Below are 26,006 nucleotides of genomic sequence, written 5' to 3' on the forward strand. Positions count from 1 at the left end.
AGGGGCTTTTTTCACGTATCATGTGATTTGTACACATGAAAGGCAGATGAATTTGTCAAGAAATCACCTACTACTTCTATAGGTTTGCTGCCCGCTGCATTTGTTAACAAGAACTGACAAAGTAAAGAGGTTTGTCTTTTGTACAGTGCACGCACACGGAGGAATACATGCACCAAATTGTTTCTATGCTTGCATGCGACAAAGCAAAAACGTTACATTCTTCAATGTGGACACAGAGGCATCCATACATACAGACATTGCACATACAAACACCCATGATACACCCTGATTTTAATTCCCACTGCGGACACATATGTTGAACCTACGTGTGTTTGTGTGTCCATACTGTACCTGTTCTCTGTCGGCGGGGGAGAGAATGCACTGCTTCTGTCTGTGCTGCACATTTACTTTTGGTGCAAAGAAGGCCTGTGCCCCTGGCATCCTGCACTACTGTTATACACCATGATCTCTCCTTGCACTTGTGCTTCCCTGACAACTTTGCTCCCTGTGCCTCAGTCCCATGCCCCTTTTCATAGGGTCAATCGTTTTGGCTTTTGAATACTGAAGAGGTGATCACTAAATTTCACTGGCATATAATACAGGTGAAGCGTGCATAGCAGCAGTGCAAGCTTTTCTAACACAAAGAACCTTACCGGTGGGCGAGTTACTGAAAGCTCGAGCTAGCCTCCTGCATCTGTCTCAGCTCAACCTCCACTTGGACCTCTGGTCCCAAAATGAACAAGTATTCATGCTGTCACGTGTGCTCTAACCCCACACACAGAGAAGTAACGTGATACGCATATTGCGGTTTAATTGCACAGTGTGAAACCCCAGCTCCCTGCTTGACCAAACTGTGTGATCCTATGCAAATATTTTCTTTCACCCAGCCTCCTTTTTCTTCATCACATATGACGAGCACCTGCTAACATGCGAGTTCAGAATGTGCACTGGAAAAATCCCTTGTGTTTGATTTAATAGTCTACAATATTGCTTAACTTATATAATAAGAATCTAGGCCTCATACAGGGCGAGCGTGACAACTAATTTGCCTCTTAGTTCATTGTTGGCATTGTCATCTTGGTGGGGGGGGACATAAATCACTTTTAATAAATGGTTCTCACTGCAGTGATGAGTCTAATGTACTAAGGTGAAACGCTTCTGCATGTCAAACAAGTACACTGTTTTAAATTTGAAGTCACTTTTTAATATTTGTATATGATATTTATTGCTTGATATGCGTATCAAAACGTTTTTGCGGCTCGACTTCTGTAAGGGCTCTCTCTGGTAATTTTTGGGCTCCCCCACCTCTAGGTAACTTATATGCTTCTGGATACTCTCAGAACAGATACATCATATGCAGCAGTGTGTCATTCCCCGTGTGCAGGTACATCATAAGCAGCAGTGTCATTCCCCACCCACAGGTCCATCATATGCAGCAGTGTCATTCCCCATGCGCAGTTACATCATGCACAGCAGTGTGTCATTCCCCATGTACAGGTACATTATATGCAGCAGTGTGTCATTCCCCATGTACAGGTACATTATACGCAGCAGTGTGTCATTCTTCATGCACAGGTTCATCATACGCCCTACACAGCAGTGCATCATTCCCCATGCACAGCTACATCATAGACGGCAGTGTGTCATTCCCCATGCAGAGGTGCATCATATGCAACAGTGTGTCATTCCCCATGCACAGCCACATCATACACAGCATGCACAGGTCTTGTTCCCCATGCACAGGTACATCCTACGCCATACACAGCAGTGTGTCATTCCCCATGCACATGTACATCATATGCAGCAGTGTGTCATTCCCCATGTACAGCTACATCATACACAACAGTGCCATTCCCCATGCACAGATGCATCATACGAAGCAGTGTTTGATTCCCCATGCACATGTGCATCATCTGCAGCAGTGTCATTTCTCATGCACAGCTACATCATAGGCATCAGTGCCATTCCCCATGCACAGATGCATTATAGAAAGCAGTGTGTCATTCCCCAAGCACAGATGCATCATCTGCAGCAGTATCATTCCCCATGCACAGCTACTTCATACGCAGAAGTGTTTCATTCCCCATGCACAGATGCATCATATGCAGCAGTGTCATTCCCCATGCATCATACGCAGCAGTGTCATTCCCCATGCACAGATGCATCATATGCAGTAGTATCATTTCCCATTCACATATGCATCATAAGCAGCAGTGTCATTCTCCATGCACAGATGCATCATATGCAGCAGTGTTATTCCCCCTGCACCGATGCCTCATAGGCAGCACAGAAGCATCATAGGCAGCAGTGTGTAATTCCCCATGCACAGATACATCATATGCAGCTGCGTCATTCCCCATGCACAGATGCATCATAGGCAGCAGTGTGTCATTCCCCATGCACAGGTACATCATACGCAGCAGTGTGTCATTCCCCATGCACAGGTACATCATACGCAGCAGTGAAATTTCCCATTCACATATACATCATATGCAGCAGTCATTCCCCATGCACAGATGCATCATATGCAGCAATGTCATTTCCAATTCACACATGCATCATATGTAACAGTCTAATTCCCCATGCACAGATGCATCATATGCAGCAGTGTAGTTTCCAATTCATACATGCATCATATGCAGCAATGTCATTCCCCATGCACAGATGCATCATAGGCAGCAATGTCATTCCCCATGCACAGGTACATCTTACGCAGAAGTGTCATCTCCTATTCACCGATGCATTATATGCAGCAGTGCCATTTCCCATTCACATATGCATCATATGCAGCAGTGTGTCATTCCCCATGCACAGATGCATCGTAGGCAGAAGTGTGTCATTCCCCATGCATAGATGCATCATATGCAGCGGTGTCATTCCCCATGCACAGATGCATCAAATGCAGCAATGTCATTTCCCATTCACATTTGCATCATATGCAGCAGTGTCACTCCCCATGCACAGGTGCATCATCTGCAGCAGTGTCATTCCCCATGCACAGCTACATCATATGCAGCAGTGCCATTCCCCGTGCACAGGTGCATCATATGCAGCAGTGTCATTTCCCATTCACATATGTATCATACGCAGCAGTGTATCATTCCCCATGCACAGATGTATCATAGGCAGCAGTGTGTCATTCCCCATGCAGAGATGCATCATATGCAGCAGTGTCATTCCCCTTGCACATATGCATCATATGCAGCAGTGTCATTTCCCATTCACATTTGCATCATATGCAGCAGTGTCACTCCCCATGCACAGGTGCATCATCTGCAGCAGTGTCATTCCCCATGCACAGCTACATCATAGGCATCAGTGCCATTCCCCATGCACAGATGCATTATAGAAAGCAGTGTGTCATTCCCCAAGCGCAGATGCATCATCTGCAGCAGTGTCATTCCCCATGACCAGCTACTTCATACGCAGAAGTGTGTCATTCCCCATGCACAGATGCATCATATGCAGCAGTGTCATTCCCCATGCATCATACGCAGCAGTGTCATTCCCCATGCACAGATGCATCATACGCAGTAGTATAATTTCCCATTAACATATGCATCATACGCAGCAGTGTCATTCTCCATGCACAGATGCTTCATATGCAGTAGTATCATTTCCCATTCACATATGCATCATACACAGCAGTGCCATTCTCCATGCACAGATGCATCATATGCAGCAGTGTTATTCCCCCTGCACAGATGCCTCATAGGCAGCACAGAAGCATCATAGGCAGCAGTGTGTAATTCCCCATGCACAGATACATCTGCAGCTTCGTCATTCCCCATGCACAGATGCATCATAGGCAGCAGTGTGTCATTCCCCATGCACAGGTACATCATACACAGCAGTGAAATTTCCCATTCACATATACATCATATGCAGCAGCCATTCCCCATGCACAGATGCATCATATGCAGCAGTGTAATTTCCAATTCACACATGCATCATATGTAACAGTGTAATTCCCCATGCACAGATGCATCATATACAGCAGTGAGGTTTCCAAATCATACATGCATCATATGCAGCAATGCAATTCCCCATGCACAGATGCATCATACGCAGCAATGTCATTCCCCATGCACAGGTACATCATACGCAGCAGTGTCATCTCCTATTCACCGATGCATTATATGCAGCAGTGCCATTTCCCATTCACATATGCATCATATGAAGCAGTGTGTCATTCCCCATGCACAGATGCATCGTAGGCAGCAGTGTTTTATTCCCCATGCAGAGATGCATCATATGCAGCAGTGTCATTCCCCATGCACAGATGCATCAAATGCAGCAGTGTCATTCCCCATGCACGGGTGCATCAAATGCAGCAGTGTCATTCCCCATGAACAGATGCATCATATGCAGCAGTGCCATTTCCCATGCACATGTGCATCATATGCAGCAGTGTCATTTCCCATTCACATATGTATCATATGCAGAAGTGTATCATTCCCCATGCACAGATGCATCATAGGCAGCGGTGTGTCATTCCCCATGAAGATGCATCATATGCAGCAGTGTCATTCCCCTTGCACAGATGCATCATATGCAGCAGTGTCATTTCCCATTCACATTTGCATCATATGCAGCAGTGTCACTCCCCATGCACAGATGCATCATATGCAGCAGTATCATTTCCCATTCACATATGCATCATATGCAGCAGTGTGTCATTCCCCATGCACAGTTGCATCAAATGCAGCAGTGTCATTTCCCATGGACAGATGCATCATATGCAGCAGTGTCATTCCCCATGCACAGGTGCATCAACTGCAGCAGTGTCATTCCTCATGCACAGATGCATCAAATGCAGCAATGTCATTCCCCATGCACGGGTGCATCAAATGCAGCAGCGTCATTCCCCATGCACAGATGCATTGTATGCAGCAGTGTCATTCCCCATGCACATATGCATCATATGCAGCAGTGTCATTCCCCATGCACGGGTGCATCATATGCAGCAGTCATTCCCCATGCACAGATGCATCGTATGCAGCAGTGTAATTTCCCATTCACATATGTATCATACGCAGCAGTGTGTCATTGCCTATGCACAGATGCATCATATGCAGCAGTCATTCCCTATGCACAGATGCATCATATGCAGCAGTGTCATTCCCTATGCACAGATGCATCATATGCAGCAGTGTCATTCCCCATGCACAGATGCATCATATGCAGCAGTGTCATTTCCCATTCACAAATGTATCATATGCAGCAGTTTGTCATTCCCATGCACAGGTACATCATATGCAGCAGTGTCATTCCACCATGCACAGGTTAATAAGTATCAACTGTTACTCACATAATACATTTTCTTCTACTCCAGCTTGTAGGCATACTTTCAATGGCTATCTCAAAATATTGTTTCTACTTAACATTAAGAAATGCACTTTCCTTATAGATATATATTCATATTTTACTACAGATTACATAAAAACAACGTTTGATGTACAAACGTCTAATGCCCGCATGATAAGCTTTACAAACGTTAACTCCTAAATTATATGTGTATATGCAACCTTTCCCTCATGCTGCATTACATATAACAATTCAACATCACATGATGAGCTTTTCTTTCAGCAACTGAAAGAAAAGCGCACCATGTGATGCCCTCATCTCTGCGTACCCAGATGCACTCATGAAAAGCCTGAACTACTGTCTTTGTCAATTAAATCTTTAACATGAAGGGGAGACTGATACCGCCACTTCTACGTAGATTTCTCAAAGGCAAAAAGTGCATGACAGGGCTAAATCAAAACTTTATCAAAAGAGGGCATCACAATTGCAGCCACTTTGACTACTTTGCAGTGGGACTTTTCGCACAGGCCCCTGACTGCATGTGACAGTAGCCGGCGTGAGTTGAAGGGGTCGTGGCCTAGGGAGAACCCCACCCCAGCCCGTAATGCATCTCCGGCAAACAAGCGGCCTTGGACGTCCAACCGCCCTCACTTCATGTCGATAGTGTTCACGAGGTTACTCAAGAGCGCCAAGGAGGCACTAAGTTAAATACATGAGAGTAAGAGATTACTGGCAGCCTTAACGAAAACATGAGCATGCAATTCTTCGCGGCCTCCTAAATTGTACAGTTTATCGTAAAACAACCCGAGGTACAGGATGTTCACCAGCAAACAACAGTTTCAAATATGACTTTCAACCTGGACGTCCCTGGGCATGCTAGCTGATAAACAAGGTCATCTATCTTTAACAAAAAAATCACAAGGGGCTTGCTGCTTCGGCAATTAACATATTTTTCTGTTGACTTTTCCCTCAAGGCCAGGCTAAATATGATACATTACTCGCAATTGTAAAACAAGGACTGTTGGCAGCTTGAGAAGAGTCCTTGGTCGCTCGGAGCCCGGATAGCTGCAGCATTTCAATGATGTCAAATAGTAAAACCTTCACACCCCCCCGGGCCCTTTGTTCCGCCAGGCGCGCGCGGGCGACAGTCACAAGCCCTTCTCATTCAGATAATCCCGGCTGCAGCAAGGGCAGATATCGCCGCTGATTCGCGCGGGCCCCGCCTTGTTTGGTTATGAATGAAAACACTCCAGAGCAAATAAAGTTCAAGGCAATTTCGCTGCACAGGGTCACGGGCTGCCGTTCAACTTGGAGCGTGTTATAAAAAGCGCAGAGCGCCTACCGGTTTGGCAAGCACGGGTCCGGGGCCTAGACCCACGCACACGCTGCGCAGGGAGGCAGGCGCTGCAAGCTGGCTGGGGATCAGACGGCAGAGGCGGCTCGAGAGGCGACATGGCTTGCGATGGGAGGCATGCAAACGCTGGCAAATGTCAGTGCAAGGCCGCTACTCCCGACAGCATCTTGCTCGGCATCCTCAGCGCGGAGCAAAGGTCAGAAGGAAGATGGCGACCTCCTTCCCTCCGCTACCACCAGCAACAACAGAGATCTCCGAGGGAGGCCTGCCCCTGCCTCGAGAACCGCCAAGTGGTCCTTTCCACCCCGGAGCTCACCTCCAAGAGGGCATCGGAAGTGCTCCTGAAGACTGCGGCATTCATCCAAAACCTGCCCTCTTTTAACCAGCTGCCACCGGGGGACCAGAGGCTCTTGGTGCAAGGGTGCTGGGCCCCTCTCTTTGTCCTGGGTCTGGCTCAGGAGAAGGTGGATTTTGACACGACAGACATTTCAGCGCCCAGTTTGCTGAAACAGATCCTCCTGAACCAATCTGACACTGAGGATGAAATGCGTAGGATTGCCCCTCTTGGCGCGCCGTTCGCAGAAGTTCAGAGGATGAAGAGTTTCATGGGCAAGGTTTGGAGCTTGGACATCTGTGCAAAAGAATACGCATACCTCAAGGGTATTGTTCTCTTTAATCCAGGTAGGAGCTACCGAAATAATTACCGCGCAAAGCAAAGCAGGTGCAAACCTGAACAAATAATTGTAATGGAAATGTAGAACTCCCCTATGCATCTCTAGTTTAGAGGGTTTGCTCACATCAGAAACACACTGGATACGCTTCATACACAATGTATATTATACATTGGCACAAAACGAGAAGAATATTACATATAAATGTGTGTTTATTTTGCAGCGTGACTGTAGATATCACAGTGTAGCAGGTATGCGTGGATCCTAAATCTATGCAAAAAAATATTTACTTAGACATCAAATGCTAGTCGAGGGTGGACCATTACGCTTGTGTAAGCGGTAACATTGTTTATTAGGTTAAACGCATGCTGCTGGTATTAAAGCACATCCTCAACAACGCAGATTTGTATTCCCTTCTCAGCCCTTCATCCTTCCGCAAATGATAAACTGTGTATCAATCAGTTGTATTAAAATACAGTCACATATATAGAACGATTTTAACCCGCACGCCTGTGAAAGTAAGGGGTGTTTAAGTTCGAAATTTTTATAATGCAGTAAATTATGAAGTGATACTAGTTTTACACATATATAAAGTAACATCTAAAAAGCATCCACAATTATTTTGAATGGAACGATTTCAATTACACTTTTGTAACGCCTTTTTATGACAGATCATCATTTCGTAGAGCTGTTGGCAATATTGGCGATATTTATTTGTTCGATTAACCAACCAAAATCCGTCTTGAGTGATGCATAGTGTGAAATTCCTGGAAGTCGGATATTTCGTAGTTTCGTCTGAGATCGAATTGCACCTTTACATACATTTTGGCCCATATTTATTCTTTTTTAGCACCGCATTTGCGCTGCATTTTGACGCAAAAACGGCGCAAACTTACAAAATACAATTGTATTTTGTAAGTTTGCGCCGTTTTTGCGTCAAAAAGGGCGCAAATGCGGCGCTAAAAAAAGTATAAATATGGGCCTTTGTTTCTATTTAGCTGCAGCGTCTGGTTTGCCCAGATCCTTATTTCTCTCTTGAAGGTCTCCACAACGCATTCATTTTGTATAACCAGTAAGTGCTTTGTTAAGCACTCATTTCTCATGAACTTCCATCTCAGGTTTGCAAAATTCCAAGCCTAGAGTTATTCCGGAAAGCCATTAATATTCTCTTTTTACAGTTGCGTCTGCCCAAAATTCTTTTGCAGCGCTTGGAAGTCCCACTTCGGGCTTTGAATGCTGCAGACAAGAACATAAAACCATTAGCGGTTGTGAGAAGTTAGGAAAAACATCAGTGTAGACTGGAGTATCCAACAGTGGCATACACCTCACTCAGCTGCTGTTCAGCGGGCATCGCACCTACTCGGGTGAGTCAGAGGGTGCCCCTGATTCCATGCCCGTTCAGTCATTGGCCTCGTCGCTCAAAATGTCAACGGCACTTCCAGTTGCTGCTAATCGAGATAGGGCTTTGGTATTCTGGCAGCTCGTTTCACCCACCCCAAAGGGCTTAGGAGACACAATGGGGCAGATTTAAGAAAATCGCCTCTTAGCGCCCACCTACCCCACCATGTGTGTGCCTTATTTAAAATACGGTGCACTGTGGCGCAGGGAAGGGGGTAATATTGTCAATATTTTTGATGCTATTGATGTACTGTTCAGGGTTAGCTCCAACATTTTTATGCCAACCCTGAACAGTACATAGGGACCAATTGTATCCAGTGGTGTGCCCCCTTTTAACGCCTCCTCTGAGCAGGCGTTAAAAAATGCAGCAAAAACTGGCGCCAAGAAATCTTTTAGATTTCTTTGCACCATTTTTTCAGCCCCCCTAACCGGGGAACGCCCCCTTGCATACAATATGCCTTGCATACATTATGCCTTGCGCAGGCATAATGTGGCACAAGGGGTTACAAAGTGGCGCAATTCATGCATTGCGTCTCTTTGTAAATCTGATTTTGGCCTCATTGGGCCACATTAGCGTAAACAAATGATGCTGATGTGGCACAAGGAGGAGCTATGCCCTCTTAAATCTGGGCCTATATTTCTGGGGGTACAGTCTTGGGGAGAGTGAATAATACAATTAAAAGTTGTTTGAACGGAGGCCCTAAAAATCCTTAAGGCCACACGCCAGGATTGATTCCAAGGTATCAGTAAAGTGATGTCTCTTTCTCCTTTTTTACATCGAAGGTTTACGGTTTATCTCTAATTCTTGGCTCAGGAGGGTAGAGCGTAGGTGTCACGGTAACCTGAAAGCTCGGCTCGCTTTGGGCATGAGGGTCAAACAGGACCTCGATCTGAGCAAATGCAAGACGTTTGTCACAAGCCTTCAGATGCTCACTCACCTGCTCCCAAAATGTTTCAGTTTGTCATGCTCTCTATTTTTATAGTCTTTGTTGTTATTAAATGTGAAACAATATCATTTGATATTAACCATATTTAAGTGGGGGTTTGGCAGAGCACAAATCCTGTTTTGAATTACTTCAGTGTGTCATTGCTAAAGAAAAAAGCATACATACTGAAATAATGTGATGGGCCAGGGATCACACTATTTGGTTAAGTGGGAAAGCTGCAATTGTAGTCCAAGATTGCATATTGTGCAGTTCAGCTACTGTAGGATTACATCCTTCTCCATTCTCTTTACCACTAAAGGTCAGTGATTTGTGTTAAGTTATTCAGTTAGTGGTATTCAATAATCACAATTATCACTCCTTACTTCAAACTGGCATTATACACACACACGTACATGTGCATGGGCGCAGTCATAAGATTTCAAAATGTTCTTTCTTATTTAGAATATCCCCTCAAACACTGAAGTTCAAACACAGTGACAGAACATGTTCATCAAAAATCATGCTGCAATTTCCAAGCCCCTCATTCTATAGAAGTGACATAAGGAGTAAACACTGTAGGGGATTCACGGCCTCTTTTATTTATTTATTTATTTATTTATGTATGGTCATTTAAGTGTTGAGGCTCTCCTAAAATTGTTCTCTTTCTTAGGCCAGGAGAGCCAGCGGTAATATTAACATAAATAGCATCTCCTGCCTTCCCTTACTCCCTTGGCATGCCTGGCATGATCTTAGGAGACGCACCGCAATGATGGGAATTAAATATTTACTATAATAAAGAGGTATTGGTTTCCAAACAAAGGGTCTCATTATGAGTGCGCAGTCCAAGGACACCACACTCGCAGTGATGGTTGGAACGCCACACTCCAGGCCTTCCAACTGTCACATTACAACGTAGCACTGTTCGCGCCAGTCGGCCATGCGAGAACGCATATTATAGTGTTCCTGCCGGTCAGCCCGGTGGGAACATTGTAATATGCTTAGGGGACGCCACTGCCATGGCGTCCTCCCTGCGAATTTGGCGGTCCTGCGGTGGGACTTCCAAACTTATAATAAAGCCCCAAGTTTGCTCCTCTGGTTACAGCGCTTCACGGAGAATTCAGTGATATGCAGCATGGTTCTAGGAAGATGCTTTCTGTCTCCCACTGTTTAATTTTCACTTTCTACTTCAAAATCGTTTGGGGGATATTTTCCCGTACATTGCCCCACAGCAAAATCTGGGGGGTGGAGGGAAACCTTTCTGTACCCCACGATTTTACACCCATGATCAGCCCTTTAAACAAACCCACTTTAAAAGAACATTGCTGCATTTATATATCACTTACTGCCACAGTGGTGATATTTTAAGACTATCATTTCTTATTTTTTTTAAATCAACCTTTCAAGGGCAAAATCGCAGATTAGGCCCAACAGCATTCAAACCTGGATTTGCAGGCAGACCACTGAGCTATCATATAAAAGGGAGACTCAGTTTTGAAACAATTATAGGCCTGCACCTATCGCGGGTCGGATGTCCATGGAGCGCCGTGTGGACAAGTGCACTCCTAGCCTTGGCAGTCCCACTCCTTGCTCATCAAAAACAACTTGTACAGGTCACTCTAGATCTCCCATGCTGCCACTATGTATGGTGTCTGACCTGAGGCCAGGGTGCCCCTATGGTCTCTTGTATTCTGCCTTCAAGGGTGAGCACAAACCTAGTGCACGTAACAAAATAATAAAAAGCCTCTGGTGCTTTAGTTGTGACTTGAAAGTAGGTCAGTATAATTATATTTCTATGCATAGGACGAGAGAAATAAAATGGGCTTACCATTGTGAATAATAAGAGATAAGGGGAACTGAGTGATGAGGAAAAGTCTGGTTCATTGTTGGGGCTGGAAAGGAGTAGAGATGCATGGGTTATTTGCTGCCTGCTGTAGAAGGAAGTACCACAACAAGTTAATAAAGCTGTGAAAAGTCATTTAGTAGCCATGATTCTACAGCCTCCTTCACTCAGATTATGGACTCCTTCAGGCTTTCTGTGCTTTGTTTTCCAAATCGCATTCTATAAAATATTATGAAAAAACTACAGTCCAGAGAAAAGCTACAGGAGTTAGTTTCAAAATTCTTTAACAATATATGTCCATGAAGTGTGTAATCAAAGTATAGAAACAAATACTGTTTTTAATTAGAAAGCACAGGAAGTGATGGGTCGTCTGCTCAAATTAATTTTAGCCACCAACAATCACCCTGGGACTATTCGATCATTTTGCCATTACAGACAGGGAGCAGCCAGTCTTGGCCTCGCCTCGCAAGGGACAGCCCAGTCCGAAGTGCCTGGCCAAGTCCTCTTAGAACAGAAACACAAACAACCATAGGAAATTTTCAACTTTGTTGGGCCTCACCAGTGATGTGTTGCTTGAATCCAACGGCAGAGGGAGCTCGGGACCCACATCAGCCATAGCGCTCCCAGTTAGGGAGTCTAAGCCAGCCCATATAGATGGATGGAATTCTTAAAGTAGTCTCGGCTGCTGTTAGCCACTCTGGGCCGTATTCCAGTCCATCATTGTTAGCAGTCTGTGCATTTACAGATACGAACCAGACATAAGCAAACCAATTTGGACCCTACCTACACTGGAGCTGCATCCAGACCGAACTGTCAGATAAGGTTCATTCTGTACGGAACTAGTACAGCTCGAGTCCTGTGGCAATGCGAGTTTGGAGTCGGCCTAGGCATATCCCTCCTATTTGGGGACATTTAGACAATCAAAATGGTAATTTAGGAAATGTGGGCCCCTTAATTAAAAGTGGTCGAGATTAATTACACAGCTCCACTGATCTCTTCTTATTTTTCTACTTTTATGAGATGTCATTTTTAAAACTGTTTTAATGACCTACTACAAAATGACACCAGTGAACATTACACCAGTATAGTTCAGTGGAAAACAACTGACAAATGTGTTTTCTATATCAACTGTAGAATCCAAATTTGACCGAAAAAAGAATCCCAAACATGATTGTTTTTTAAATAAACTAGTAGGAGTCGATGGGAATTTTCCCAAAATTTGGCATGTGTATAGATGTGACAGCTGTCCCTACTTTAGTTAGACTTTTCTAAACCCTGAGATAGACCTATAGATATCTCTTGCATTGATAAAGAAAGTCCACGTTACCCATTAGTGCAGGAATATGTTCCTGGTTAGTCAAATGATCTCTACTCTATGTCACCTTTATTTCGCAGGTTCTACATCAGAGTTTTTCTATTACATGAGTTACATTGGAAGTCTTTTCTTTACATCACAGATAGGTTTTCACTGTTTTACTTCACAGATAAGTTAGTTGTAAGTGTCTAACCTATATATATATATATATATATATATGTATAAAAACATATGTACGGAGAGGTTCGTTGCTCAGAAATGTAATAGTGATTTGAATTAAATAAAAATTAATTAAATTTAAGTAAAAATCAAATAAAATCCTGCAATTTTAAGTAATTACATTTAAATTAATAAATAATAAGCAATTCATTTGGAAAAAACGTTTACATTTAAGTTTATGGTTTTCATTTTTTAAGTTTATATAGGTGTAGTGAGGGATGGTTAGTTTATAAGAGTAGTATGGCATATTTGGGGTTCAGGTTTGGGTAGTATATAGAGGTAGTGAGGACTTTTCATAGCTCATGAATGGGTAGTCTGGGTGGTGGGGAGTTTTTAGGGATCAGCGATGGGTAGCGTATTGGGGTAGAAAGGAGGTTTAAGGGTTAAGGGGATGGTATTGTATGGGTGTATTGAGGAGTTTCGATGCCTCAGAGATTGGTAATATGTAGGGTTGGTGAGTAGTTTTTAGGGCCCAGAGATGGGTTGTGCATGGGGCAGTAAGGAGTCTTTTTTGTGTGAGGGATGGGTAGTGTATTATTTAGGAGGTAATAATGAGGTTTTAGGGCTCAAAATGGGTAGTCTATAGGATAGCGAGTTTCAAGGCTCAGGAATGTCTAGTGTATCAGGAGAGTAAGGTTTATTTTGGATTAAGGGAATGGTAGTGTATGGGGGTACTGAGTTGTTACGACTTAGGGATGGGTTGTGAAGTGTAGTAAGGAGATTTTAAGGCTCATGGCTGAGTAGTGTATGGGGTAGTAAGGAGTTTTTTAGGGCTGAGGGATGGTCAGTGTATAGGAGTGGAAGGGGTGTTCGGGGTTCAGGGAATGGTATTTTGAGATATTAAATTAAAATTCTATTAATTTTAATCAAAAGAAGTAATAACAGTATATAACAAATATTGTAATTATTTCAATCTAAATATTTTTGAATATATATACATATACTTATGTATACATACATTAAAGTAGTACAAATTTTACCTGCGAAGTAAAGGCACTCCTGATGTAATACCATAATGTATTGACTCCTGTGAAAAACAATTCGCGTTCGATCTTTATATGATTGAATACCATGCACGTCCAACACATGCCCTAAGTCAGCATGGTCTTGGGGTCGAAGTACCGAAAATTTGCACCGATGCAAAAAATCTGGGCAAATTCATTTTGACCATTTTTGTTGCTTGTGTGATAGGATATGGAGAAATGGAGTATTTGCTCAAAAGCAAACATGGCACAAATTGATTTGACATTATTTGTTGTGAATTTACATGATAAGAAATGAAGAATATATGTATTTTCTACTTTTTAAATGTGAATAATTATTTTGTTTGATGCAAAGTTTTTTCATTCATTTTCTCTTATTAATCCAAAAGCTGTGCAAACTCTCTTTGCTCTATTTGTTTTAAAATTGGGCATGGACAAGGATTCTTTTGTTAATAATGCTATGACATTGGTGCAGTCATCCATAAGCAAAAAAGGGCCATATAATATAACATTTTATTTTGCAACTCGCTATTTGCAATTTGTTTGCAAGTCGCAAAATAAAATGTACAACAGTGTTAACCACACTCTTTGCGATTCCCAAATGAATTGCAAGGGACCTACCTCATTAATATTCATGAGACAGGTCACAGTTTGCGAACCATTTGGGAATGGTCACACTCACAGGGATGGTGGCTGTGACTGCTCTTTAAATAATGCAGTTTTTTTTAATGCAACCCGTTTTCCTTAAAGGAAGCTGGGATGCATTTCAAAAATAAAAATTTAACGTTTTCTTTTCATTTTTTCAGTGTAGGCTGTTGTCCGTGGGGCCACTGCCTGCTCTGAAAAAACCTTTTTGGTATCATTCATAAAGGGGAGGTGGTCCCTTTGGGACCTCTTCCTGTTTGCGAATGGGTTACCACCAACTTAAAGTTGGTGGTAAATGCGAATGTTTTGTGACCGCATTCCCGGTCACAAAATATTCTTACATTTCCTTGCAAGTCGCAATTAGGAACGTTCCGCCGTTGGCACCCCCCTTCCTATTAGCGAATCGCAGACCGATTTGGTGAGTCGGTAGTAGGTTACTGACTTGCAAAATGGGGATGGTACATGTCAGAAGGCATTTAACGGTTGAAAACGAGCTTATGGGCCTTTTGCGACCAGTGAAAACCTTTGTACATCTGGCCCAATATTCTTTAGGTACAGCAATGGTACCGTAATCCTAGTTCACATTTCTGTCCTTGTGCAAAAGTCTTTCTTCATTACAAAATTGTTTGCTTTTTTCTATATTATGCAAGTAGCAAAACAAGGCAAAATGGACGTGTCCTGTATTTACATTGTGGCAAACTTTATGTAATGTGCCCCCTGGAGCCTTATTATATAAGCGCCCTGGGGGCACAAAGGGTGTTAACACTCCTGGGGCACCTCATACTATTGGGTGTCTCCTTCTGTAATACTGATTGTGTGGGAACCCTATTTGCTCCTGCATGATCTCAAGGGGGCTTACCTCCATTTAAATAGAGGTTGGCCCCATGCAAATAAGGGAACACGGTCTATTTCTTGCTCCATAAGACATGGGTGCAGGCAGTAACATACTCATAGGAGGGACACTAGCTGTGCACCACATAGGAAATGACACATATTCAGTGTGTCCCCAAGGTGTCACAGGGCTCTAAGTAACTGCCCAGGATTCCTAATGCAGGCAGATGTAGAGACACTGCACCCACCTACAAGGGAGCCAGCCCCCTTGTGAAGCACTATCTGGTCAGTTTTTGCTGCAGTGACATGCACCTCGGCAGACTGAACTGCTGCTCCCTATGTCAGTGCCTTGCTCTCCCTAGAAGGTGAGGTTGCACCATTGGAGGAGACAGCATATTTGTTCAGAAAAAGTTACTTCACACTGTCCTGTTCTGAGCTACACACTCACAATAAGGGTGCAACATGGTGCGGACTGGGAGAAGAGTTTAGCTTCCACCTAGGATTCACTAAGAGACAAATTAATGGAAACCATGTCGATTTTGTGATTGTCACTCATAATTATTTAATCTGTTGTTCAACCCAAACCTGTCCACTGCTATAGCTTGCCATCTCCAGATTCTGTATGCACCCTGTGAGCACAAATGGTCAAATGGTTCACTCATGGTCTCTGGCCCAGACAGACTTAAACAGACCCAAAAAAAAATCAGATCCCTACGGAACAGGGTTTGCAACTGAGCCAAACTGACCTGCCCAGGCCTCAGTTATTGGGTCATACCTGGAGCGGTGGCATTGACTACCCTTAGTACAGTGCGCATGTGTACTGCTTGTGAGTGCTACTCTACACCCAGTAACTGAAGGAGGGCATTGCAAGTTATCCACCTGTTTGGAGATGCGTTTACTGCCTTGAGCCTGTGTGGTTACCACTGACCTACAAGCTGTAATTCTTGCCTGAAATGGTACATTTCGTTCTTTAGCTCAGGGTGGATAGTATATGTTATTGATCCAGTATGTAATGCCTTTGCCAGAACAGGGCTTGTCCAGGGCTACAATAGAGTGCTGTTGGATTGATGCATTTCACATAAACACTAGGGCCCTCATTTACAAGCCCCTTGTGCTGCTGCTGCGTCTTTTTTTTTTTTTTTTTTTACGCAGTGGCGGCGCTAGCAGTGTACTACACTGCTCCATATTTACAAACTGACACATTGTGCCCAATGCATCTGTTTGTAAAGCCCTGCATCACATTATAATGCACCAGGTATAATGGATGCAGGATAGGCGTTACTACAGAAAAAGCCATGTAGAACTGACACAGTGAAAATTACAGCTTTTCACTGCGTCACTCTACGACTTCATTGTGTCAAAATTTAACCGCCTGCTCACACCAGGCGTAAAATTGACACAGGACTTTTTCCAATGGGACTCTCCTGGCATTGCTGGAGTTGCATCAGTTAAACGACGCAACTCCAGCAATGCATCACTTTAGCGCCCACAGATGCATCAGAATTTCTGACGCATCTGTGAAAACGTGCGTCATGGAGCTCTGTATTGTAAATACAGCGCATCTGTGCGGCAGGCGCAAGAAATCTGATGCATCCATGACGATGCGTTAGTTTCTTGTAAATGAGGCCCCAGGTCCCAAAACTAAGGCGCGCCAACAGTTCCTCTTTCAGTTTTACTGCCGCCGATTTTTGAAGGGCGAGTTAGTCACGCTAAACACTATGGGCCATATTTATACTCCGTTTGCGCCGAAATTGCGTCGTTTTTTTTGACGCAATTTCGACGCAAAACTAACGCCAACTAACGCCATATTTATACTATGGCGTTAGAGGCGAATAGCGCCAAAGTTCCTGGAATGTGCGTGAACCCCTTCCTTGCGTTAATGATATGCAAGGGAGGCGTTCCCGTCTAAAAAATGACTCCCAGGCCTTTACGTGGTATTTATACTCCCGGGCAAAAGAGACGCCCGGGAGTTGGCGTGGCAAAAAACGGCGCATTTGCGCCACATTTTAACGCCTGCTCAGGGCAGGCGTTAAGGGGCCTGTGGGCTCAAAATGAGCCCACAGGTGCCCTCCCATGCCCCCAGGGACCCCCCCTGCCACCCTTGCCCACCCCAGGAGGACCCCCAAGGATGGAGGGACCCACCCCAGGGACATTCAGGTAAGTTCACGTAAGTATAATTTTTTATTTTTTATATTTGTTTTTGGTGGCATAGGGGGGCCTTATTTGTGCCCCCCTACATGCCACTATGCCCAATGACCATGCCCAGGGGACAGAAGTCCCCTGGGCATGGCCATTGGGCAAGGGGGCATGACTCCTATCTTTACAATGATAGGAGTCATGTTGATGGGGGATGGGCGTCGTTAAAAAATGGCGCAAGTCGGGTTAAGACGATTTTTTCGACGTAACCTGACTTGCCCCATTTTAAGACGCCCATGCGCCATTTTCCCCCTACGTCGGCGCTGTCTGGTCTACGTGGTTTTTTCCCACGCAAACCAGGCAGCGCCGGTCTGATTGCGCCGTCTAACGCCATTCCATAAATACGGCGCCCGCATGGCGCTTCAGAATGGCGTTAGACGGCGCAAAACTTTTTGACGCTAAACTGCGTTAGCGCAGTTTAGCGTCAAAAAGTATAAATATGGGCCTATATTGTTGCTAAGGTGAAAGAAGCGCACTACTCGAAATAATTCAAGTAAATCGCCCGGTTTTGTTCTTTTCACTGTATCAAAATGTGTTATTAAAACGTACTGCTTTATACTGTTTTGTATATACATGCTGAGAAGCCCAATCCCTTTGAACATATGCCATTTTCCAAAATACCAGAGAAACTACGTGTTCGCAATTTACCGTTTAACAGTGCATTTTGAGGAAAAAAAAGAATTTGGAGACGAGCTCCATCCAATACCTAGGATTCAGCTAAAGGCAGGCGAATTACCTTTCTAAATTTCACCACTCAAATATTTTTCAGACATTACTGTGAAAAGGTTTGGCGTCCTTTGTCAACTTGTCATGTTTTGCTCGAATCCCATATACTTTAAACGTAGACAATTAAAAACAATTGAATGACGAGTCTTTGAATAATCGCACTATAGTGCTTCTGAAACCTAGTCTTTCTTCAAGTGTACTTAAACAAAATGTGGTTTTGAAACGCCCCGTGTGTATCATGTTGGTAAAGATAGTGCCATAGCAGCGAAAACTCAAAACCTCGTGCAGGGCTGCCTATCACAGACACAAAACCAAAAGCCTATACCAACTGTTCTCGAAATTAGGGCGGAGGACACAGCATCTCGTTTATTGATTACTCATAAGTTAAATTTTTCACAATTTAAAAATTTGAGAACAGACTTATTTAGCATCAATAAGAGCATTTAACCGTTACACCAGTAAAGAAGACTGAATGCATTTAAAACAAGGACAGCAGCAAGTGGAAAAATAAACAATGGTTGTTAGTTATGATTGTCATAGCTTACTTTAGAGTGGAGTGACAATTAACCACAAGATGACAGTGGAGTTGGTGCCACTTGGTATAATGTGGTATTGTGGCCTTACAATATTAGTAGAAAACAAACAGACCAAAAAACAATATTTCATTACATTTCGAAAATTAAATCAGAAAATCTGCCAACTAAATAAGAAAACTTACTATGTTATACGATCTTGTTTATTTATTGGAAGGTTTTGCAAACCTCTATGACTTACAGTTTGGTATTTCATAATTTCAAGAAGGCAGGGTGCGATGAAATGTGAGGTTAAAAGGCCCATCGGGTAGGGTGGATCTCCATGTCGGATATTCATCAATTACAACCCCTATTCGGAGCCAGTGGTGCTGGAAACATTTCCAGAGTGGGGGTGCTGCCCTCAATGTTTACATTTCCTAAAGTCATAGGGATTGTGAAAAATCCACGTCACACAAAGAACAAGTGTAGCAAATGTGCCACGCTCTTTTAGAAGGAGAGCAGTAAAAGTGTAGTATGTGGCCAGTGGTGCATTTTATAGTACACTGTCGCAAATACATTACTAAAACTTGGTGTTGTTTTAGTACACTGGTATTTATAGACAGCACATTTTCTATTAAATTGGCCACAAAATTCACATTAACATGCATTTTTACTTACAAGACTATATAGCCCACAATAATAAGGTATGGAAATCGGGTTATATCAAATATTTACCGTTTGCACATCACCAAAAGTGTCTTGATTTGATTTTATCATATTAAAATACTTGTCTCCATCACACTTAAGAAATGTAAAAACTGTGCTTCATTTATATTCTCCTAACTGCTGATATATTTTGAAACATTTGTACAGTTCATTGGCAAGTATCTACATTTTGTAGTGTCCTAGGACAAAAATTACATCTACAGCCTCTCCTTCCACTCTCAGAACCTTAGCACAGTTATCAGATCGTTCACTTTATAAAACAACTAATAACCAATTTTCAGGTTAAATGAATAAGCACTAATTTGTTAGAAAATATAGTCAGACATTTGACCTCTATCTTTGAACGCAGGGCAAATGTGACAAGATTAACACAAGGTTTAAAAGCATCTTCATTGCTGATTCCCCTTCTGAACCCCAGCATCTGCATTTTGGGGGTGCTGCAGCACCCCCATCTCTACTTCCAGCATATGTGTTCTGAGCTGATTTAGTTGAAAGCACATTTAAATAGTTCAGTTTTTAAAGATGTTCTGAATTGTTTGTGATCGGGTTCGGATTTGAAGTCTGGGTTTAGAAAGTTCCACAGTCTAGGGACCTCCACACCCTGCGATCTATCTGCCTCTGTGTTTCATTCTTTTGAAAGATCATTGGGTCACGAGACCTTGAACAAAGGTTTCTGGTTGGGACATGGTGAGGAGTCTGTTTCTGCAGGTATACTTGGCCTTGTCTCAGTCAAGCCTATTAAGTGGCGCCAAAGGCCTTACATTTAAATCTACATTTACTGTAAGCCATTTGAGGTGGGGTTGATGTAATCCCATTTACAGATGTTTTAGTCACATTCTGGCTGCACTGTAACCTGGTGATTAACTTCTTGCAAAGACCAGCATAGATGATATTACAACAGTTGAGCCGGGCAAAGATAAAGCATTTCAGTAGCTTGACTCTGTGATCAGTGTGGAGAAGACTGACACAAGTACCCCCAAATTCCTTTATTTCTTAGAAGTCCAGGGAGGGACCAAGGCTTGAGGGCCAGAAGAAGGATAATGTGCCTAGGTAAGTGTTATGCCATGTGTGTTACAAATCTAACGAATGGTAAACACCTGTGGTTGCAAGCGCTGACGGAAAGAAATACAATTTATTTTAATTTGGACACAGGAATCAGAACCCATTCACACGACTCCACAATTGATGCAGTCTTGAGAATTATAACTTTGTTGTGTGAGCCACTGGTGTTTATTTCTGTTACTAAATCTAGCAACTCATTGGTCTTACATAGGGACATTTGATAACAAAACTCATTACCCAGCATTTCTCCCCCTAAAGGCCTTTAAGGCCAAGCTGACAGGTTTCTCTGAGAGACTGTCAATGCAGCTCTGCACAATGCTTTGGCTGAAAGCAGAAAGCACAACTGCAAGAGGGAGATGAAAGGCAGGGAAGGTGGTGGGGATGGATCATGGGCGGCAGGTAAGGTTGTTTTTTATTTTTTTCTCTTTGTGACAGGAGTAGGTAACAGAGACCATGTTATGTATGGCTACCCCATTACACTGCCTCTACATAGCAGTCGAAAGCAGCGGCAGATGATTTTGGGAGCGATACATGACATAAAGATATTGATGGGTAAAAAGTGAATTACGGGAATGTTTTTCACCTCCAGTTCTGACTGACATCATAGACACCTCGAGCTTCAATCTTGTTGTCTATTTGGAATCACTCAGAACCCCTTTCTCAAAAACACCTCCATAATTCACTGTTACCCATCTATAATTCTATATATAATTCATGGGATTCTGCAATCCCCGTGTAAAAAAGTCTTGAATTTCTTTATAATAGGTGACTTGTGACGCACCCTATCGCCTCTTTTAAGGAAATGGTATAGCAGCTCCACTGTAATGATATAACAGTTGTATTCGAAAATCACAATGCCTGCTGTGAAAGCCAGCAGCCAAGGAGAAAGGCAGGTCAGGTTACAAAGAATAATTAAAGCAGCTGTTTAAAGAATAGAATGTTACTTTTCTTTCCTCTGCTTTGTTTTTCTAGCTGTACTGTTACAAGAAGAAAGGAGATATTTACGGCAATATTTATTTTTACACTCCTTAGGTAATTATCGAAAAGATAGAATCTTTCTGCATGTTTCTACAGATTCCAAGCTACTTATATTAAAATGATTATAATATATTTTTGCAACAAATATTTCACAGCTTTTTGAGGTGTTCATTTTGCACTATTGGCAGATTCTAGTTTTATTCTTCATGTTTGCAAACATGCTCTTTCTTTCATATGAAGGAGCTACGCACCAAGGAGATACGTGGTTTGGGGGAAAGGTGATGACCATGTATTAAAAGGAATAAAATACCCCCTGCTGTAACACGATAAGGATATTGCATGCCACCTTGTAGCGCTGTACATGATAAGGATATTGCAAGCCACCTTGTAGCTACATAACCTTATGAAGGATTTCGCCCTTTGCCCTCATGCCTCTGACTGGTCATGGAACCCCTCTGTAACTTGCAATATCCTTACAATGCACAGCAGAGTGTACTTTATCGCATATATATTAGCAGCTGAATGATAATGTTTATACAATGCTTCCTACAAATGTTTGTATAGTCTGTTACCACTATAAACAAGAGGTGTTACCATTATCCAACTTGATGGTATGGAATTTACCATCCCTAAAAGGATGGATTGGCGAGTTGGCCATGCCAGAATTCAATCTTGTGACCTTGTTGTGACAAAAGGGGCCAGAGACAGGCATTTAACTTATCGATTGCTTATTTTGGTTGCAGGGGTTCGCGGCCTCCGGTTTCCCCGCTTCGTCCAGACCCTGCAGCAAGAAGCCCAGTACACGCTGATGGAATTTAGCTCCCTGGCTAACAGCAGCAGTCAGGCCCGACTGACCTGGATACTGGGGTCACTGGCTATCTTGGAAGCTGTCTCTGCTGGGACAATCACCAAACTCTTCTTTCGACCAGTCTGGTTGGACGCTAACGTTGAAGAACTGCTCCTGGACACGTTATGTCCCAAATGAAGCAGCCACTGGGTGGTGCAGGACTTCAGAGTGGTCGTTTAGGAATAGCAGGTTCCAGCAATGGAGAGGCAAAAAAGCGGACCCACCACAGAAAAAGACTGAACCCTCAACAAGCAAAGACTTTAAGCTAATTGCATCTAAAAAAGCTCTTATTTATTTTATTTTTGTAGCTAATGGTGGTAATGAAATCTCTAAAGCATAGGAAATAATAAATACTGCTCGAAAGTCAGAGCTGAGTGGTGTTTTGAGGCATGTGGAGTTCTGTGGCAAAACATATCTAAAAGAGCTGGTGATTATGTTCTTTCTGCTCCTGGCCACTGAGGATCCATTAATGACGTGTGTGGCAAATATGGTCTTGTGTTTAGGGGGTAGTGCTAGCAAGCCTTGGTACGCTCCTGACATCAGGACACTCCAGTGTGATTTAAGGCATACAATGTGGACGTGGCTCTATCCCGACAGCAACGTATTCAGGCAGGGCCCCTTCAAGTACACAGTGCCCACCTGAAGTGAACTATTGGAATGCCTCCATTTTATCTTTCAAGAAATATTTTCAGCTATTTTCTATGACGACATGGAGAGGAAATAGGGTTTTGGAAATTTGAAACCTTTCCCTGTGCAAGTTCAACTCAGAAGATTTTAGTAACTAGCATAGCCCGTACGTAAACATTTTAAAACTCCCAGGGTAGGGTGACCAGATTTTGAGGAGCAAAAACCGGGACAGGTCAGACATAAAATACTTTACTCTCACTTTTATATCTGACCTGTCCCGTTTTTTGTGTAACTTTGTGAATGTGTGCTTATATATGTGTGTGGTTATATTTATAAATATATACACACACACACATTTACAAGACTACATATATAAAATTAGTTATGGCTTGACCTCCCACCCTGCACCCCCACGCCCCAACCCACCCCCACTCGCCTCTTTCTGCTCCCCACTTGTATCTCTACTGGGAGCAGACAGGGGGCTGTGTTGCCTGACAGTAACAGATAAATCACTTTAATTATTTCAAACGTTATAGGTGTCTTTAACTAATGCTTCCATAGATGATCTGACCTTTCTCCCAAAAACCGGGACATTTATTTAATGATCTGAATTTTGTCCCAAAAACCAGGACATTTATTTAAAATTAAGGGAGGCGTTGGAACCCCTGGACAGTCCTCTAAAAACTGGGACTGTGAGAGGAAATCCGGGACGACTGGTCACCCTATTCCAGGGGCATCCTCCCTCAAATTCACCCCTCACAAGCAGCCCACTTCACACGTGTGCCTCTTCTACCGTAACCGCACTTTCCTCACGCACCCATCACACTAACAGCAACACCACACCTCCTCGCCTCTTCACCCAAACACCACGTCACAAATAACTCCACTCCCCCTCTCTTCCTCACAGGTCACCTCTGACAGATCCCCCCTCACACAGCACCCCTCTTTCACTGTGGCATTCTCAAGCACACACCAGTCCTCAAGCACATCTCCCCCACAGAGTCTAACACAGAAAGCATTCCTCACACAGATGCACTTACACAGACCCCCAGTACTGATACTCTTTCTCACAGACATCCTTCACGAAGAAACCGCTCCTCAGCAGACACCTCTCCCTTCGCACACAACACATGCGCCTCAAAAACAACTGTCTCACATGGACACCCATCACACAGACCCATTCCACCGAGAGTTTCTGCAGGCACGTTATTCCACTCTATTTAGAGCTCGCTGACATCCTACTGGCACAACATGTCCTCGGGCTACATAGGAAAGGGCCTAATGCAATGTTTCTTCACCTTCCAGCTACAAATATTTTAATTCGAGTTTTACACTGCTCTGATGTGCACTTCTAACGTTTCGATTAACGTTTCTAAATTGATTTTTTAATGCTGTGTGGCCTGATAAAGATAATAAAACAAATGTTTCCGTTCTTATTGTCTGGCTATTTTAAAGGATTTAGTTGTAAAGTTGTCGTCCACATGTTTATCTTAAAAAGTCAGAAATTCTCTCGTAGTTTTCAACTACATCCCAAGTATGTACATGCCTTTTGGAGATATACAAAAATCCATCGGGGTAGTCGTGGGAATGTGTGGATGTCTGACCTTTCCAGGAGCATTCCTCCTCAGCTCTCTCTGTTTCAGATGGCTCTCAGATCGGAAAAGCGCCAGAATTGCTCAAGAGCACACAAAGCAACCCTTTTTTCTGTCTTCTTCATAGAAAAAAAATTGACAAGTCTCTGCCTGTAATGTTGTGGACTTCAGATGGCGTGCTCTTCCAGAATTTTAGTGGGGTATATTTACAACTGTGTCCTGGGTGGGATAGGGCGTGCAAACTTACAAGTTTGTGGGTGTTTCCTGTATGTCCCATTGCCAACCTCCTGGGTAATTCTCAGGCACAAGTCCAGTATCGTATGACTACGGAAAATCCAACGTGCTTGGAGATATTCCTTATTTGGACGTTGCATGGGCAGGTGTAATTTTTGCCATATCCTGATTCTGTGAATCAGTATCTGAGGAATTGCACCCGCAGATATGTTTTCTACACACCTAAGTTGAACTTGGCTCATAACGTTTGTGGATTTGGATCCAAAATGTCAAACTGAATAGCTGAGACTTTATATTTGGTCAGTTCCGTTCCACAATACTGCCTATATGACAATGGTAAAAAGATTATTTCAAGTTTTTCAAACAAAGGATCTGTAGTACTTATATACACCTTGGATCGTATTTTAACAGGTAAACCCGAACAAGATAAACAAGCATTTGCAATACAATAGGTCTTGCATTTTCTTGAGTTAGAGCTATTGGCATTGTAAATTCATAACTGGACTTTTCTTGCCACATAAATTGGCCAACTCTGTCTCATAATTTTGTCTTTTCTTGCCATATAATTCTAGTGGCCCTGCATATAACTAAAGCACTTCCATTTACCTTCTTCCTCTATCTGTAGCAAAAAATGACAATGTTGCTATTTAGCATCCTAATTTAAACCTGCCATGCTAATTCCAATAGAATACCACTTTCACCACCCCACTATCAGAGTTGCTGGCTGGCTAACACAATTCCCCCCAAAAAGACACAAGACAGACACAGAGGAGAAATAAACTAGAAGGGTCACCCAAACATATCAAGAGTATTCAAACAGTCACAGTGTAAGAAGGATGATAAAGTTGACTGAATCATGGTCATAATTGTAATAAGAAGAGCTTATAAAAACATATACAATTATCATATAAACCTTTATCAGAAATACATTTTTGTAATTAGACTGTAATGCTCAAAACACAAAATTACCATTTGTAAGAAACATGGTCACGTAACCATATTGTTAGCCTCTAAAGT

General features: G+C 43.0%; 1 protein-coding gene across 1 annotated transcript; it reads left to right on the forward strand.

Annotated features, from left to right (window-relative positions):
• The first annotated feature begins 6,453 nt into the window (after positions 1–6,453).
• Positions 6,454–24,595, forward strand: LOC138296477 (nuclear receptor subfamily 0 group B member 2-like). Its single transcript, XM_069235623.1, has 2 exons — positions 6,454–7,342; positions 22,433–24,595. The coding sequence occupies exons 1-2, from the start codon at positions 6,760–6,762 to the stop codon at positions 22,672–22,674; spliced, it is 825 nt and encodes a 274-aa protein (XP_069091724.1). The 5' UTR covers positions 6,454–6,759; the 3' UTR covers positions 22,675–24,595.
• Positions 24,596–26,006: the final 1,411 nt, after the last annotated feature.

Source organism: Pleurodeles waltl, chromosome 5 (assembly GCF_031143425.1).
Source record: "Pleurodeles waltl isolate 20211129_DDA chromosome 5, aPleWal1.hap1.20221129, whole genome shotgun sequence".
Classification (NCBI taxonomy): Eukaryota; Metazoa; Chordata; class Amphibia; order Caudata; family Salamandridae; genus Pleurodeles; species Pleurodeles waltl.

What these genes read in the sequence shown, in the direction of transcription:
- LOC138296477 (XM_069235623.1), top strand. Translation starts at nt 6,760, where the DNA reads ATGGCTTGCGATGGGAGGCATGCAAACGCTGGCAAATGTCAGTGCAAG. An exon ending in TATTGTTCTCTTTAATCCAG is followed by an intron (nt 7,343 to 22,432) that starts GTAGGAGCTACC and finishes TTTTGGTTGCAG; the next exon opens with GGGTTCGCGGCCTCCGGTTT.